The following is a 19,612-nucleotide window of genomic DNA, read 5'->3' on the forward strand; positions in this document are numbered from 1 at the left end:
CCCGCGTTCCCCAGTCCCTCTCATCGGTTCCCAACTCGACGTCGTCGCCTGCGTCATTGCCCACTTCGACGCCACCGCTCTCGTCACCCTCCTGCTCGACGTCGTCGCTTGCATCATCACCCAATCGATGCCCCACTGCCCTCGACTTCTTCTTGCTGCCACCCCATTCCTCTGCATTGACGAGCACCAGAGCCCAATAATGAATCGTCGAACCCACCGAAGCACATTTGTTGACTAACAGCCCGTGGGTTAGTTGTTGTGATTTATTTTCCAAATTATTTTTCTGTTAATCTCATTTTATTAGTTAATTGTATGAGTATTCCATCTCTAAACTCTTATCATATATTCATTGTTTAGATTATATTTGTGAGTTGAGAGTAATTGAGCATGTGACTGTTAAAATTTGATATTGAGTGAGAATGGAATTATTCATAATTATTGATGCAAATTTTGTTAAATCCATCTGCCACATTAGTTGTTTTGAATTTAATTTCTGTCAAAGATCATGAAATTTGGTGAAACGATGTGTTATTTGATTTAAATTGCTGATTCTGATAGATCCTATGTCCCGTTTCACATCAGTTTTGGTTTCACAAACTAAATCAGTATGAAAAAACTACTAGCTGTCCCAAATCAGAACCAGTTCATTGACGATGTTGGTATTTGGAGCTATGAAGCCTCAAATATAACTACTATGTGTGTGTGTATCATTCAACACCATGATTTATATCACTAAAGTTTTTATTGTGTGTGTGTATCATTCAACACCATGATTTATATCACTAAAGTTTTTATGGAATATCACAAGAAAAGATCCAACTTACAGGGTACCCATTCTGCAACTTCCTTATCAGCTGTATAGCATCTGGTTGAAAGCTTGAGAAGATGATTGGTCTATCACCCGCATTTTTAAACACAACCTACAGGAAACAAAAGTTAGCACAAAGCATTGTAATTATAAAATTTAGGTGCTATAGTAAAAAGTAAAGAAAGATGTCATACTTGCAAGATTACTTGGAGAACATGAGTGAGCTCTTCTTCTTGATAGATAATGTTGTCATCAAACTTCAGTTCGATATTGAAACCTAAGTGAGAGTCAACCTCTTGAAATGCTTCCTCCAATGTGCAAACAGGGGAATCGTTTTGTACATCCCAGCTTAATATTTTTCCATCTTTAAGCTTCCGAAGTAATGATTTTCCCACCTAGATTCAAAAAGGTCAATAAGATTTCCTATAGCTTTTCTTCAATTTTTTATTATTAATTGTCGATTATGGGGCAAACAACATCCATTTTTTTGTCACTGCCAAAAGATGTCTCTTCTTGTTGATTGATTATCAAAAAGGACAACATTTTGTATATTTTTCCGGGTGGCACTAGGGGCATACCCCCAACCACAACCTCAACCACACCCCCTCTCTCATTTGTTACAGTGCACCGAGCCCCACATGAGATTTTAAAATTTTAAAATCTTATGTAGGGACCGGTATACTGTATCAAATAAGAGAGGGGGTGTGGTTGAGGTTGTGGTTGGGGGGTATGCCCCTATCATTTTCCATTTTTATACTATCTATAGAAATGCAAGAGATTTTGTATATTTTTATATTATCTATAGAAATGCCAGTGAGAAGAACTGTTCTAAGATATAGTTTTTTAATTTTTTTATTATAAGGTAGGCGAATTGACAATAAGAAGAAGTATAAAAAATGGGAGGTTTAAACTATATACCCCGTAATCCATCCTATGTGCAGATTTTTTTTTTTTCCTTCCAAATTTCAGGAAGAGTACGCGTGAAATAGCAAGTGGTTGGATTTGGGGGGTAAATAACATGATAAATTTTGGAGGTATATATGTAAAAGAACCAAAAATATTATAACTAAAATGTTAGAAAGAATTTTTATAGAATGTTTATTAATAATGGCTGAAATATACCTTGCCAGTTTCTTTCTGAGGACCATAACAAAGAAATTCTTCCAAATAGAGATCAGTGACTCGTCTCTCTAATATATTTCCCTGTGAAATACAACGTCAAAAAGCAAGGTTAATAATTCAAAGTTGGAAAAAATTGTGATTAATACAATGAGATTAATCGACAAAATAGAAATATAAATTTAGGAGAAATCTTACATTTTCTTCAGTAATGATGAAGTTGTCGTGAAAGATGATCGGACAGTTGTCCTTCGTCACCTACAAAAATTGCAACCATTGGTTCTCTTCTATTGTTCTTCATTCACTGATTTATATATATAAATAATATGATAAGATCAAAACCCCACAAAAATAAACTGATCAGTGCCTGAATTTCAAATTTGTAAAATAAGCTAAATTACGAGATTGTTATATTTTGTTAGCTACTTTTGCTACTAAGGTATATTTTGTTGCTCCGACAATAATAAGATATTAACTCCTATTAACGTTTACGTTGGCTGGCGATGAAGTTGCTGCCCACATGACCACTCGTGAACGTTAATTGGTAGTTAAGATTCATATAACTGAAATTGGTAGTTAAAGATTCATTTAAGGTGAGCAACAACTTCACCGTTAGCCAACTATTGTGCCTTATTGGTAAACGTAATTAAATATGATTTAATACCATAGTTGTCAGAGCAACAAAATATACCAATCTGGCATTTCAGCCTTGTAAAATATGTAAGAAATGCTTAAAATGAAATTTATAGCGAAAGACAAATAAGCTAATGATTAAGGTAAGATCAATACCTACAAGTACACACATGATGTTAGTCTGTTAGATGTGGGCCAAAAATCTCAGCTTTTACCCATAAAACTTTCTGATGTTCAAATGATAGGAGCCCTTTAATGTCTATATTAATCATGTACATAATGAATGTGATTCATTGAAAAGTTTTCTATTTTAAGTATAGATTAACAATTTTCATTTTCATGAGAAATAATTTAGATGCAACAGATTCTCCAACAGCTTCTCTATTTTCCACTTTTGGAGAATTTAGTTAGGTTTTTGGTGCAACAGATTCCCCATCTCATTCCCCAAAATAGGGATGGAGTAGAAAAAATGGGGAAGCTTCTCCAAATTTGCATCATTCTCCAAAAATTTGGAGGAAAAAATGGATTCTTCAAAATGGGAAAGCTGTTAGAGTTGGTGTAAAAATAATTTGGAGAAAATAACTTTTGCTTCTCCATTTTAGAGAAAATTTTAGAAAAGCTGTTGGAGATGTCCTAAGCTCCAAAGATGGATCTGTTACGCTATTGTCTTTCTGTTTAGGTAAATAGTTTTCTTTTGAGAAATTTATAATAATTTTTTGCTTCAAAAAAATCTTGAAATGGCTCGGATCATAATCAGAAATTGGTCGGACTGCATCAATCTTTTACTGTCTATTTCTATTTCAAATTCTATTATAAAGAACCAGATGAGCCCACGTAAGATTTTCACTGTCTTAAATATAGTTTACATAACCGTACTTTTCATGACCTAAATAATGGGAAAAAGATTGGGGAAATTTAATTTTTTTTAGAAAAAGTTTTAGCAAAAACACCAGATCTTCCTTAAAAGGAAACGCCATAGACTTCTACATTAAGTTTTTGCAAACAAAAATATTATTTTATAAAACAATAGGAAAAGAAAAGAAAAAATTGCCCTGAAAAAAAAGGGAAAAAATGCATATATTTGCGCCAAACATAAAACAAAAACACCAAACAACAAATTTAATTTGTCGAAAAATAAAATCATAAGTTGCTAGAAAAGCAAATCGTAGTCCGATAAAAACATGAACCCTGACACGTGTCAACACCAGCTTGCCACGTGTGACCTCCCAAAATCACGGACCCGAGGCCTCTTCACTTTAACCCAAAACCTCTAACCGCGGCGCCTCCCCGGCGTCAACCACGACAAAACAAAAACAAACAACACCAAAAATAGAAGGGAAAATTGCTTGGGGGAACCAACTTAATTTGGCCCATTCATCCCCACCCAAAAAATACGCATGTATGCCACAATCATATCTGTAAAAATATAACATAACACTTTAATAGAGGGAGTATGTAACGGGGCGGTAACGAGAATAAATGGGAAGTTTACTAATATGTCACATAAATACAAAATGTCACGATAAATAGCGAATAGTCACCACTGCATACTCAACTGTCAAGTACATGCCGCAAAAGAGGTCAGTTGTAGTCCGCGAAATGATCACATCAAGTTATTTGCACCGACAATGGTCACTAGCCATAACAACAAGGCCATGACCGAATCTCATGGGTTATAGCTATAGAAACTTTACGAGCCTTTTTCGCGTTCGACAAGGACTGGCTTCATATATGGAAGCTCTGCAATAGTTGATCGGCTCTGATCGAACCACTCCACTCCCCTTATCTAAAAAAAAGCCTGGAATGGGTCATACCGCTCTAGCCATGCCTCAGGTCAGCGACGTATAATGTCTGCCATTGTTTTTTTGCCCCAAGTTGACCTCAAAGGAGCGATGCCCACATGGTCAGCGTGGACATATTGGAATTATCAACACATCCTCCTCCCTTCATCTATCATCTTCTTTATGTAATTTTTGTGACATTGCCGCTCATCCAAATTTGCAAGCAGGTTCAGGCAACCATATCTGGCTTGAAAAACAGAAAAGTACAGCAAGCAAGAAGAAAAGTCCAGAAAATGCAATATAACTCAAATTGGTATTGCATGATCGTCATTAATCACACTTAAAATACGAGTGCACAATAAGCGGTATTTTCTGTTTCGACGATCGGGATTTGATTGCGCGCTGGTGAGCCATGTTCGAAGGACTTGCAACGCAGGGGCTCTTCAATGATCTGCATGATTGCAAATGTAATTTAGTTTATTGTAATTGGCTGCAAAACGTTGATTAACACCGGCCCAACTTAACAAGAAAACTAACCTCTCCTTTGAATCTTCCACCACGTAGAAGATTCAGTAGGTATCATAAATGTCTGGCATCATAGTGTGGCCTTCACCTCAAAACGATACCGGTACTAAAATAGTGGAAGACAATCAATGGTATAATGCGACATGGATTCTAATCAGACACCAAACTGTCACGAGGAGAATACAAAATGTCACAGAAATAGGCGTAAATGTCACACGGAAAACACTATATGTCACATACAAAACTAAGATGGTTCACGAGGAAAAGACTAGTGATGTCACAGAAAACACTAATGTCACATACCAAACACTAAGATGTCACTAGGATTAACACTAAGTCATCATCAACACTATAATGTATACGATACATGTATACTGGTGAACGTCATCCATCAACACTAAATTCACATGAAAAGACACTAAGGGGTCCCAAAAAAGAAACAAAACACTAAGATGGTCACATGAAAATACTATGCTCACATGAAAACCACTAAAGTCCACATACAAACACTAAACTGCACATTAGAAAACATCTGAAATGTCACAATACAAAACACTAAATGTCACATACAACACTAAATGCACATACAAACAGTGGGGCTGAATGGTCACATAAACACAATACAATGTCAACACAACAAATACGTAAATAGCTCATCATACAAACATGCTGAAGTGGTCGACCAGGGAAAACACAGTAATATGTCACAAGAATAACATTTAATCATCACAGGAACAATAATCATAAATATCACGAGATAACACATTAATACTTACTTGTCACTTCAATAGTCAAGCAAATGGGTTGGAAGCCACTTGTTTCTCATCAAGCCACACACATCTGAGAATGTCCCTCAACGGTGAAATCTAATTTGGTAAAGCCCTTCGTTGATTCGGTTCCCGGTAGCCATGACCATCAAAGGTCTTGGTGACAGAGACAATGGCATATATCAAACCCGTCTCTAATAATTTTTCTTTTTTCCGATTTCAATTGTTTCCTCTTCAACTTTTTTCCCTTCATTCCAGAGTAGGTTCATGCAACAGATGTAACTCGTTACCCGAATGCGTGTGAAACAGCAAGTGGCCTTTACCCCCTCATCCTTCACGGCCCACTTGTCGTCGTCGTCTCCCACCGCACAACGACCACCTTTCTTCCCTTTTTCACTTCCCTTCTTTGCAATTCAGTTGGTAAGAGATTCATAAGAACTTGGGCTTCTTTGTTGTTCTTTGCGGCTCATTTGCCCGTTTTTTTTAGCCACGTAACATAATACTTTTAAGAGATATTCATCGGCCGCGCCTCGGACGCCTCTCACCTTCCCTTCGTTCTGTTTTGGGAATCATCCTCAGCAACTATACTCACATAGTGTATAAAGATCACCGGTGAATAAAATATATATCACAGGAATATTCAAATATATCACAAATAATAACACAAACATCACAATGTTACTGTATAACGTTACCATTATTCAGATAAAATGTCTACAAAGGACAAATGAAATGCACATTTGTAGACAATTGTCAGCATACAAACGGGGAACTATCACAAATAAAGCAGTAAACATGTCACAGGTGCATATAAGCAAATATCACAAAGAAACGTTACCTCCTAGTTCACTGCACCTAATGGCACTGGTTTGATCACCTTCTTTGACCTCCCTCAATCTCCCTTCACTTCATCTGTTCTCTGCCTCAACTTTAGCCTGTATACCAGCTCACAGTTAATGAATGATATATCACAGATAAAAGAGAAGACCATGCAATAGTATATCAACAAGTAATAAACCACTTAACACATAAACTAGTTTACGGTCCCATTAATATAGACAAAATGTCAACAAGAGAACATAGTGAATGTCACAATAGAAGAACAAGTGCCAATACCAAAGGAACTATTCACAAATAGCAGTAAATGTCACAGAAAACAACAAATTCACAAAAGGGAGGTTACCGTCCTCAGTTCAAGTCCATCTCTCGGGTTTTGATCACCTTCATCAATGCTCGTGCGTTCCTATTTCGTTGGCTGCATAAGATAGTAAAAGGCAACATAACCAATTCAATGTCACGGCACAATATTTTCTCAGAGTAATTGTTTCCCCCTCATGTGATCCACAGACGGTAGGCCTATTACCTCTCGCTTCGTTTTGCCGTCTATTGACGTTTCTCCTGTCAGCAAATTTTTTCTCGCTTCGCTGGTTAATACGCCAATAATATCAACGCCGCGAGAACAAGTGCCTTGCTCATAGGCGTTCATTAACATCCACCAATTTCATAAGCTGTCGTCCTACCATTAACAGATAAACCCTGCATCAGTGACAAAAAGTCACAAATAAGGAGGTTGACATCATCCAAATCCATCCAACATTACCTCTTTTTGACTCTTTTTCCTTCCCCAATTGATTTTACCTAACTTCCCTCAACTTTAGCCTTCACTAGTTGTAGGACTGGGCTTTATCTCCGTCGTGTGAATCTACTCGCCACATCTCTGCTCCGTAAGATGTGGATTGCGGTTCCGATTTCTTAACAATGCATTGTAGTCCGCACCGGAACCCACCTTCTCTACCCTCCCAATGTCCAATTATCATTGGAGGCTTGGATTCATCCCACTCTTGACCGGCTCTTACTTGATCGTTAGAAAAATCTTATACTACCATAGCTTCACAAAAGACCGGCCACAGGTCAACCTCACATGAACCATATTAAGTCCACAGAATGTCATAGCTAACATGGCAATAATCACTTACAAGAAGATAAATTCACACATTACACTACAACTGAAAATCAGGGACAACATGGTCACCACCATGCGGTCACACAAAACGTCCACATCATGATTAGAATATATCACATGTAGAATGACACATTATCACATATAACAAGGATAATATCACTTAATTGGAAATATCTCATATAACAAGATACTATAATACAAGACTACAAAGTAAATAGGAAACTTAAACGAATACAAATTAGTACAGTAATGTCACATATAAATGTCATAGTATCAACATGTAAACGTAATTGATCAAAGTAAGTTTGCAAATGCAAATATACTTACAAATAGCACATATAACTCACCGGATTAGCGAAGGAGCGCAGCCGATGAATATGTCTGCCCTTCTTCGCTTCTCTCGCTATCTGAAGAGGAGTCCCACAATCCTTGTAGGATGATCGTCGCCCATGCAATTATCAACCATATCTATCGGAGCTATATATTTGAACATTATGCCGGGTGCATCATTCTTGCGGTCGGGATCCAGTATCATTGTGAGTTGATAGAGGATTTGAAGCATAACAAAATCAGAAAATTTCCGTCTTTCGTTGACTGAACAATCTTTCCAAGTAGGGCCCAAGGTCCCGTCTCTCCTTCTTGTATTGGGATGTTTGTTGGAGAAGTATGTGTTCTTCTCCTCTTTCTCTGATGTCGCGGTTGGCTTCGGTTATTCCTTCTATCATTAGAACCGGGTATGTACGCACTCCAATATTCATCAAAAGTAACGCTTGTGAGCTAGTTGGCACCTTGAAAAAGAACTTCCCTGTGGCTACCAATCCAAATACAGATAGCAAAAATCGTAGCCTGTCCGCGGAATTGTCCAAACAACACTAATTTGAAATTTGGGAAATAAGGGGTCCATACGCCCTCCATGTTCACCTCATCCGTGGAGCAATTCCATCTATGAATGTACAATATCCACGCTAATTCCAAGAAATTCTGATCAGGTCGTTATAACATAACACAACAGACTAACTTCAACTAGAGTCTAATACGGTAAAATCTACGAGTGGGCCAATTACACATTAAACTCAAATGGTGCGATTGGGTTGGAATACTTACAGATCGTCAAGGCTTGGCTCCTCGCCTGATCAGATGGAGTGAAAGAATGATTGATGGTCGACATCCACAGCGAGCGTCCACTGTTCTGGTTTTTGGCAGAGGGTACTCCAGCGACCGCTTCGCAGTTCGGGGTGGAAGGGGGGGGTGGGGGGTGATCTCGTCGGAGTTGTCGACGCGTCGACGACATACGGCGTTGCACAAGTGTATGCAGAAGAGACAAGACGACGAGATGGGTGGCGTCTAAGAGTGATCTTGAGAGACAGACGACGACTTCTCCCGGTGGGCGGTGCGGGTAAAGGTGTATCTCGTAATGATCTATGTAGGACGGAGCGGCGGCCGAATGCTTCGCAAAGACGACGAAACAAAGACGACGAAACCAAGATCTAATGTGAGTTGCCGAAACGAAAAGCGACGACGAAGACGGGCGGCGTCTTCAAGGGATGAGGGTTTCGAAGAATAGGATGAGCGGCGGACGGTTTTGACGAAGACGAAGAGCACGAAGACGGCGGAGGAGGGTTCCCAAGCGTTGGTCGATCGACAGGTGGTTGAAATAAGCTTTGAGGATGGTAGCGCGGCTCTGCAACAGAAGAAGAGTGTCTCTTTGAGGTTACAGGGTGGTTTCGATAACAATGGCCTCTCAGAAAGGATAGCGATACTAGTTAATTGAAGTAAGGTTTAAAACGTTGGGTGCCTTGAATATTTACTCTTTCGATAGAGTTGTGGGTGGGTAAGTGTAGTTTCTCTGTACTTATTTGGGCTTATGTATGTTATGTTATGCTGCCTGGTATTAAGGCTTTTGTAGGTTATGGTCTTTGGCTTGGTGTACCTTATGTGTGACATTTGAGTATTACATGTGATATTTAGATATTGTTCATCATTTAACAAGTTATTTGTGATTTAACCAACATTTTTAGGTACCAAATGAAGGTGATGGAAACAAACCCAGGAAGTGTCTTCACCATTGAACAAGAAGACACGAGATTCAAACGTTTATTTGTGTCGTATGGTGCATGCATACAGGGGTTTCTCAAGGGATGTAGGCCATTGCTCTTTCTAGATGGGACTTTTCTGAAGGATCGCTACAAAGGGATCCTATTAGGTGCGACTGCTTATGATGGTAATCAAGGCATATTTCCACTCGCATTTTCCGTTTGTGACCAAGAAAATGAAGCGAATTGGAGTTGGTTTATTCAAGGATTGCGGTATATATTGTACAATCGAACAGAACCATACAATCCACCCCATCCTCTTGTAATTCTGTCAGACGCCGACAAAGGAATAAAGCAATCTTTGAAAAATATATTTCCAGATGCGTACCACTCTAGGTGTGTACTTCATCTTGTTGAGAATTATAAATTGAAGCTTAGAGAGATGGGTTTTGCCTCAAGTGCGGCTCAACGTATTTCAAAATTATTGGAGTTTGCTGCATACAAGTACACAGAAAGAGAATTTAAAGCTGTTTTACATCAGATTAGGATGACAGATCAAAGAGCTTACCAAGTAGCTCTAAGTTATGGACCAAGTAATTGGGCGAATTCCGTATTTCCTGGTATAAGGTATGTCAAATATCATTGCCTTTACTTGTGACATTATGCTTTTATATGAATTTGAGCTTTTAAAAGTCATTTGTGACCTTTACATGTCTCGTGTGGCAGTACGCCATTAACTGTGACACTTAGCCCTGCGCTGTGATCGTTAGCATTCTCCTGCGACATTTGATATTTATATGTGACGGATACGCTGTAATTTTCATTTTTTGAAATTATTGTTTGATTCACAGATATGGTCATATCACTTCCAACGTTGCTGAATCTTTCAACAGTTGGATTCGTGTGGCGAGAACACTTCCCATTTGTGATATGATGGATCACATTCGTGTACAAATTATGGAAAGAATGAATACTCGCCGCGTGATGGCAACAAATTGGAATAGCTATCTATGTCCAGAAGCGGAAAAAATCCTCCAAGAAAATGTCACCAAGGGAAGCACTCTTGAAGTATCGCATTCTACAGCTGAAATCTTTGAGGTATCATCACAAAAATCAGTACAAGTTGATTTGGATCACAAAACATGCACGTGTCGTGCATGGGATATATTGAGAATACCATGTAAACATGCGTGTGCTGCTATCAACTTTATGCATAGAGATGTGTACCAGTTTTGCGATTGGTTCATGACGACTGAAGCTTTTAAGAAAAGTTACGAACCAATTCTCTTTCCTGTTCCAAATTATGATAAGCCAGATGTAACGGATGAAACAGTTAGCATTCTTCCCCCAAAGACGACAAAGAGACGTGGAAGGAACAAGAATAGACGTATCAACAACAGATCTGAGAATAGACGTGCAATTAGATGCTCAAGATGTCACGCTGAAGGACATAACCGAGCCACATGCACTGAACCTATCCAAGATTAACGTTTCCTGGCAGATTGCGGACTCTTTTGTGATTATTTTCTGTTACATGTTACTTTTGCCGTTTTGTTGTGACATTTTGTACTTATATGTGACGTATTACATGTAAATGAAATTTATTACATTTTGGGCAACATTAACTACTTATATGTGACATATCACCTGTTCGTGTGACGTATTACCTGTTTAGACATATAGATAATTGCGCTATTTTGTTGCGACATTTACTAATTTTGCCTTTATGATATTCTGTGTGACATAACATCCCGTCCCTCGAGGACCCAACAACATCCTGATGGAAAAATATCAAACTGAGCAACATAACAGCACTACTTATATGTGACATAACATTCTATGTGACATTAACATCCTGATGAAAAAATACGCATGTAGAAGACAAAAAAAACTCTATAACCGAGCATCATAACAGCACCAAAATCTCACACAGAATATCAAACTGTGACATAAAAAGAGCAGAAGTCACACAGCATTCTAAAATGTCACACAGCAGACCCAAAAGTCACACACAGCACCAAGATCATGTTCATCTTTAATATGGTAAAGAAAAGATCATCAGGAAATACCATCTATGTTAGTAAACTGGTTATCATTTACAAACAGCAGTTAAACAGCAGTTAAACGACCAACATCCATCACAGGACATCCAACAAATGAAACAATTACATCTAGAGTCTAATACTTCCACTCAATCATAGGTGCATCACTACCCCCGAAGTACAATAGATATTCTGGATCATCACTGTCTAATTTCAACCGTAGCTTTTTCCATTCACGCCCTTCACATATAATTTGAGCAGCAAGTCTAGCCCGTAGCATATGCGACTCCCTGTGCAAGACTTCAATGTCCATCACCTCCCTTCCCTCGAGGATCGCCTTAATGAAAAAATACGCATGTATGCCACAATCATATCTGTAAAAATATAACATAACACTTAATAGCAGGATATGTAACGGGTAACGAGAATAAATGGAAGTTACCTAATATGTCACATACAATATCAAAATGTCACATAATAGCAGCATAAGTCACACTGCATACTAAACTGTCACATAACATGCCCAAAAGTCACTTGTAGTCCGCAAATATCACATCAATATTTGCACCGACAATGTCACTAAGCCATACAACAAGCCATGCAACAATCTCATGGTTAAGTATAAGAAACTTACGAGCCTTTTTGCGTTCGACAAGGGACTGCTTCATATTGGAATGCTCTGAATGTCGACGCCTGATCGAAACCACTCACCATCCTATCTAAAAAAAGTTGGATGGTCAACATGTCTCTAGCCCATGCCTCGTGGTCAGCGGAGCTGTAATGTCTGCATTTTTTTTGCCCCAAGTTGACCTCAAGGACATGCCAATGGTCAGCGTGACATATTGGAATTATCAACACATCCTTCCCTTCATCTATATGCTTCTTTATGTAATTTTTATAGACATTGCGCTCATCCAAATTTGAAGCAGTTAGCAACCAAATCTGTTGAAAACAGAAAATACAGCAAGCAAAAGAAAGTCATATAAATGCAATATAACTCAAATTGTATTATGATCGTCATTACTCACACTAAAATACGACGTGACAATAGCGTATTTTCTTTCGACATGGGCATTTATTGGCAGCTTGAGCCATGTTCGAAGACTTGCAACCAGAGCTTCAATGATCTGATGATTGCAAATGTAATAAGTTATTGTAATTGTGCAAAACTTGATTAACACCGCAACTTAAACAAAAACTAACCTCATCCTTTAATCTTCCACCACGTAGAAGATGTAGCATATCATATCTGCATATAGTGTGGCCTTCAACCTCAAAACATAACCGACTACAAAATGTAGAAGACAATCAATGTATAAGCGACATATTCTAATCAACACCAAACTGTCACAGGAAAATACAAAATGTCACAGGAAAATAATAAATGTCACACGAAAACACTATATGTCACATACAAACACTAAATGTCACAGGAAAACACTATATGTCACATACAAACACTAAATATCACATACATGTACTGAACGTCACATACAAACACTAAATGTCACATGAAAACACTAAGGGTCCCAAACAAACACTAAATGTCACATGAAAATACTATGTCACATGAAAACACTAAATGTCACATACAAACACTAAATGTCACATAAAAACACTGAATGTCACATACAAAACACTAAATGTCACATACAAACACTAAATGTCACATAAAAACACTGAATGTCACATACAAAACACTAAATGTCACATACAAACACTAAATGTCACATAAAAACACTGAATGTCACATACAAAACACTAAATGTCACATACAAACACTAAATGTCACATACAAACACTGAATGTCACATACAAACAATAAATGTCACAAACAAATACTAAATGTCACATACAAACACTGAATGTCACAGGAAAACACTATATGTCACAAGAATAACATTTAATATCACAGACCAAATATAAATATCACAGAATAACACTTAATACTTACTTGTCAACTTTCAATGTAAGAAAATGTTGAAGCCACTTGTTCTCATCAGCCAACACATCAGGAATGTCCTCAACGGTGAAATTATGGTAAAAGCCTTCGTTGATTGTTCCCGGTAGCCTGACATCAAAGTCTTGTGAAGAAGGAATGCCCATATTCAACGTCTCTAATAATTTTTTTTCCTCTTCACTTTTTTCCCTTTTCCATAGCTCTGCAACAGATGTACTCCTACCGAGGTGTGAAACAGCAAGTGGCTTCCCCTCATCCTTCTCCCCCTTGTCGTCGTCGTCTCCCACCACAACGACACCTTTCTTCCCTTTCCTTCCCTTCTTTGGCAATTCAGTTTGGAAGGGAGATTCTAAGAACTTGGGCTTCTTTGTTGTTCTTTGGCTCTTTGCCCGTAGCCCACTAACAAATACTTTTAAAGTATCATCGCCGCCCTCCCTCCTCTTCCTTCCCTTCTTCTTTTTGGGAACATCCTCAGCAACTTTTACATCACATAGCTGTATAAAGATCACAGTTAATGAATATATATCACAGGAAATATTCATATATCACAAATAATAACCAAACATCACATGTAAACTGTTTACGTCACATTATTAGATAAAATGTCACAAGAGACATATGAATGGCACAATTTGTAGACAATTGTCACATACCAAAGGGAACTATCACAAATAAGCAGTAAATGTCACATGCAATAAGCAAATATCACAAAAGAAAGTTACCTCCTGTTCACTGCCCATGGCCTGGGTTTGATCACCTTCTTTGCCTCCCTCCTCTCCCTTTCCTTCTTCTTTCTCTGCCTCAACTTTAGCCTGTATACCACTCACAGTTAATGAATATATATCACATAAATAAGACATGAATATATATCACAGGTAATAACCAAACATTACACTAAACTGTTTACGTCCCATTATTAGACAAAATGTCACAAGAGACATATGAATGTCACAATAGGCAGACAATTGTCACATACCAAAGGGAACTATCACAAATAAGCTGTAAATGTCACAGGAAAACAACAAATATCACAAAGGAGAGTTACCTCCTCCAGTTCAATGTCCATCTCTCGGGTTTGATCACCTTCACTCAATGCCTCATCTATTTGTGGCTGCATAGATGTAAAAACAATAACCAATTTCAATTCAGCAAATATTTTCTCAATAATTTTTCCCCCTCATGTGACACAGGACATAGGCTATTACCTCTCCTTTGTTTTGCCTTATACGTTTCTCCTCAGCAAATTTTTTCTCAGTTTCGGCTTTAATAGCCAAAATATCAACGCCGCGAGCAACAAGTGCTTGCTCATAGGCTTCATTCAACATCACCAATTTTTCATAAGCTTCGTCCTACATTAACAATAAACTGATAGTGAGCAAAAGTCACAAATAAGAGGATGACACATCCAAATCATCAACATTACCTCTTTTTGGACTCTTTTCTTCCCCAATGATTTTTTACCCCTAACTTCCTCCTCAACTTTAGCCTTCACTGTTGTAGGACTGGGCTTTATCTCCTCGTGAACATACCTCGCCACATCTTGCTCCGGTAAGATGTGGATTGCGGCTTCCGATTTCTTCAAAATCATTGTAGTCCGCACCGAACCCACCTTCTTACCCTCCAATGTCCAATTTATCATTGGAGGCTTGGATTCATCCACTCTTGCCGGCTCTTTGATGTTAGAAATCTCATAATACCATAGCTTCAAAAAAAGGCCACATTCAATCAATGAACATATTAGATACAAATGTCATAGATAAATGGCAATAATCACTTACAAGAAGATAAATTCACACATTAACTACAACTGTTACAAATCAGGGACAAATGTCACACATGGGTAACAAACGTCACATATGATTAGAATATATCACATGTAGAAGACACTTATCACATATAACAAGATAATATCACATTTAATTGGAAATAATCTCATATAACAAGATAATATCACATACAAACTACAAATAAATAGGAAACTTAAACAATACAAATTAGATACAAATGTCACATATAAATGTCATATATCACATGTAAAACGTAATGATCACAGATAAGGTGCAAATGCAACATATTACTTACAAATAACACATATAACTCACCGATAGCAAGGGAGCGCAGCCGATGAGATATGTCTGCCCCTTCTTCGCTATCTTCGCAGTCTTGAAAGAGTCCCACAATTCCTTGTAGATGATCGTCGCCCATGGCAAATTATCAACCATATCTATCCGAGCTATATATTTGAACATATGCCGGGGTGCATTCATTCTTGCGGTCGGAGTCCATATCATTGTGAGTTGATAGAGGATTTGAAGCATAACAAAATCAGAAACATCTGTCCTCTTTCTTGACTGAACCAATCTTTCCAATAGGGCCTCAAGGTAGTCTCGGCCACTCTTGTATTGGGATTGTTGTTTGTTGGAGAAGTATGTGTTCCATATCCTATTCTCTGTGTCGCGGTTGGCTTCGGGTTTATCTCCTTCATCATTAAACCGGGTATGTTTACGCACCCAATTTACATCAAAAGTATACGCTTGTGGAGTCCTAGTTTGGCTATCCTTGAAAAAGAACTTCCCCGTGGCTAAATCCAAATGATCTAGAAGCAACATAATCGTAGCCTTGTCCGCTGGAATTGGTCCAAAACTAACATAATTTTTGAAATTGGAGGATCCATACGCCCTCCAATGTTCAGCCCTCATCCGTGGAGCAATTCCATCCATGAATGTACAATATCCACGTATATTGCAAGAAATTCTGATATCATGCGTACTGTATAACATAACACAACAGATACTACTTCAACTTAGAGTTCTAATACGGCTAAAATCACAGTGCCAAACACATTAAATCGTCAAATGTGAACGATTGGGTTAATACTTACATCTCAGGCTTGCTCCTCGCTGATTCAGATGAGTGAGATGATGATGTCAACATCCCAGTGAGCGTCACTGTTCGGTTTGGCAGAGGTACTCCAGCGACTCGCTTGCAGTCGGGGGGGGGGGGGCGGGGGGGGGGAGGCGTCGACGAAGGCGGTTCACAGGTGAGTCGCCGAAGAGAAAGACGACGACGAGGGGCGTCGGTGATCTTGAGAGGAAGACGACGAGGGGGCGTCGGTGGTTTCGAAGAATATGACGAGAGGCGGCGGTCTTCGACAAAGACGACGAAGACAAAGACGACGAAACCGGATCTAATGTGAGTTGCCGAAGACGAAAACGACGACGATGAGCGGCGGCGGTCTTCAGAGGAAGAGGGTTTCGAAGAATACGATGAGCGGCGACGGTCTTTGACGAAGACGAAGAGCACGAAGACGGCGGAGAGGGTTCCCAAGCGTTGTCGTCGACAGTGGTTTTGGGAGGAGGAGGGTTTCAACAGAGAAGAAAGTCTCTTTGATGTTACAGGTGGTTTCGATAACAACGCTCAGAAAGGATGGTATAGTTAATTGAGAAGGGTAATTTGGGGATAATTTTTGGGGTAATGTATCTGTACTTATTTTGGGGGCTTGATGTATTTATTTTGCTGTATAAGGGCTTTGTGGTTATGGTTTTTGGGCTTGGGGTGGGGATGAATGGGCCAAATTAAGTTGGTTCCCCCAAGCAATTTTCCCAAAATAGAAAATAGAAACAAAAAACGGAAATATTAACGGCGTTAAAGTACCTGAACATCAAACTCGACAAAATCAACGGCAAACCGCCCGGCATCGTTAAACGAAACCACCGAGTTCTCCTTCACCGCCGTCACCCTAGGATCCGGCGACGACAGCAGATTCATCCCGTTACCGCGGTGTCCGATCACCAGAAACTTTGCCGGCGGCTTCGATCCCCACCGTCCAATCTCCACCGCCTTCGTCGGCACGCGCGATGTCGCTATCGAGACATCCGGCACGTGATCGAGGCTCGGGACATCGGACACGTGTACAGCCTTCAACGCCATCATATGAACTTCAGTTATCCAATCTGAATAGTGAACGGTCTCGATTTTGAGAGTGCGAGGGCTTTAATGGGGAAGGTCGAGGGGATATTCCTCGAACGCGGGAGCTTCTCTCGAGGGGGGATATTCGAATCTCTGGAGGTGTTTTTTGAAAATTTTGGAAAGAAGGGATCGTGACGATCCGTTACGGTGCCGTTTGGCGCAGCGGCAACGTAACAGATAGGAGATGGGGCCCACTGAGGAGACGGTTTAATAGAGATTGGAAAGGGAATATGCTGTCGGGAGATGCTCGCCGTTGAAGTCGTTGACAGGTCAGCTGTACGTGGTGGGTCGTTGCATGAGGATTTTACTAAACATTTTATTTATTTTGTTGACCATTTGAATATTGATTAGGTACGAAAGACTAATCTTTTGGTTTCTATTCGTGGAGGATGACTAATTATAACAATTATTTTTGTGATTTGATTGCATATTCTATTCAAAACTGTGGATAGTTAGCTGGTTTGGGGCGTGTTCAATAGGTTTTACGAAGAAAATCATGATATATTTTTGGAAAAATTATGTCAATGTCCCAAAAATATTAACTTTATGTGACCAGGTCCTAGGGGGGCCAAACGGTTCGGATATATCCGAACCGATCCGTATCCATATCCGAACGGATGCGGATATGCTAGGCTAATTTTAAAACCGGGCGGATACGGTAACGGATACGGATATGGTTTCGGATTTTTTTTCGGATACGGATTTGGTAACGGATATGAGGGTTGCGGATACGAGTATCCGCAATGTAATAGTAATTCGGGTAATCGGGTCCCAATCTTATAGTTACAAACCCGCTAACCCAAAACCAAAACTAAAAAGAAAAAACCCTAGGCCCTCACCCTCAGCCCTCAGGCCGCCTCCACTCTCGAATCTCGATCTAGTGCTCCACACCTCCACGATTCTCCAGCGACGGCGGCGGGATTTTCCGGCGATCTCACAGTCGTGCTTAATCTTCTCCTCTACCTTCTCACCAGCGAAGGGTCGCCACTCGCCAGCGAAGAGTCGTCGGCGAAGAGTCGCCACTCGCCAGCAAATAGTCGTCGGCGAAGAGTCGCCAACGAAGAGTCAACGAAGGTTGGTCAAAAACTCGTTTCTTTATGCTCTTATTTGCCATTTTCATGCACTTTTCCTGTAAATTTCTAGTGGGTTTTTTGCTGCTGAGTGCTTATTTTTGTTTTAGTTAATACCCACTCAATAATTTTCTTAACAAATCTCTTTTAATGAACTTAGTTACTGAATGATCTGTTACTGAATGATCTGGTATATTTTAATGAACTTAGTTACTGAATGAACTTAGTTAAATTGGATTTTAATGATCTGTTACTGAATGATCTGTTATCCTCAGGCCGTCGGCTCTCGCCCACTTCGTCTTTGTCGGATCCGTCGTCTTCTGCATAAGGTCGAATCGAAACTCTGCTTTAAATTCATTGACAATATCTTCTTTCATATGTGTATAAGATTTTTGATTAAGCTTTTTTTTAATTTAATTGAATAGAAATCATGTCTAATCCTTCGATTCAAGCGTCTAACGAAGAACAAACTGTTAAGCCTAATGTTGAACCTACTATTGAACCCGTGGTTGGGGAATCTTCAAGTAAAATTGATGAAAAACCCTGAAAAGAAAAGAAGATGTTATTCTGAAGTGTGGAAAGATTTTGATAAAATAGATAAAGTAGAAAAGAAAATAGTTGATGGGAAAGAGGTTGTCACCAAAATCATTAGAGCCAAATGCAAACATTGCTCATTTGAAGCTGATGGATGTAGTATCAGGGACACTTCCCATCTTAAAAATCACATTATGAGATGTCCTAAAAAGAAAAGACCTAATATTCGTAAACAATTGGTTCAAGCTACTATGAAAAATGAAGATGGGACTTGTTCACTTAGTAATTTTCAATTTGATAATAAGAAGAGTCAAAATTGGCTTGCAAAGGTAATAATCGTGCACGAATATCCATTTAACATTGTAACACATGAGTTTTTCCTCAAGTATGTGCATTCTCTCCGTCCAA

General features: G+C 39.1%; 3 protein-coding genes across 3 annotated transcripts in view; 1 reads left to right on the forward strand and 2 right to left on the reverse strand.

The window, feature by feature from the left end:
• Positions 1-17,777, reverse strand: part of LOC109830619 (glycerophosphodiester phosphodiesterase GDPD1, chloroplastic-like) — a 23,588-nt gene extending 5,811 nt beyond the window's left edge. Inside the window, exons 1-5 of the mRNA XM_020397931.1 lie at positions 17,286-17,777; positions 2,126-2,185; positions 1,931-2,011; positions 1,003-1,203; positions 825-920 (exon numbers count right to left, since the gene is read on the reverse strand). Of these exons, the coding sequence (XP_020253520.1) occupies positions 825-920; positions 1,003-1,203; positions 1,931-2,011; positions 2,126-2,185; positions 17,286-17,564 (717 nt within the window). The 5' untranslated portion in view covers positions 17,565-17,777. The remainder of the gene's footprint in view (positions 1-824; positions 921-1,002; positions 1,204-1,930; positions 2,012-2,125; positions 2,186-17,285) is intronic.
• LOC109830621 lies at positions 9,974-11,638 on the forward strand. Its single transcript, XM_020397933.1, has 2 exons — positions 9,974-10,256; positions 10,481-11,638. Exons 1-2 carry the CDS (start codon positions 10,072-10,074, stop codon positions 11,115-11,117), a joined length of 822 nt encoding a protein of 273 aa, XP_020253522.1. The 5' UTR covers positions 9,974-10,071; the 3' UTR covers positions 11,118-11,638.
• On the reverse strand, positions 12,539-14,563 carry LOC109830620. Its single transcript, XM_020397932.1, has 4 exons — positions 14,354-14,563; positions 13,626-14,125; positions 12,875-12,959; positions 12,539-12,798 (listed from the first exon to the last, which is right to left on the reverse strand). Exons 1-4 carry the CDS (start codon positions 14,489-14,491, stop codon positions 12,670-12,672), a joined length of 852 nt encoding a protein of 283 aa, XP_020253521.1. The 5' UTR covers positions 14,492-14,563; the 3' UTR covers positions 12,539-12,669.

The sequence above is a fragment of the Asparagus officinalis genome, chromosome 2 (assembly GCF_001876935.1).
Source record: "Asparagus officinalis chromosome 2, Aspof.V1, whole genome shotgun sequence".
NCBI lineage: Eukaryota > Viridiplantae > Streptophyta > Magnoliopsida > Asparagales > Asparagaceae > Asparagus > Asparagus officinalis.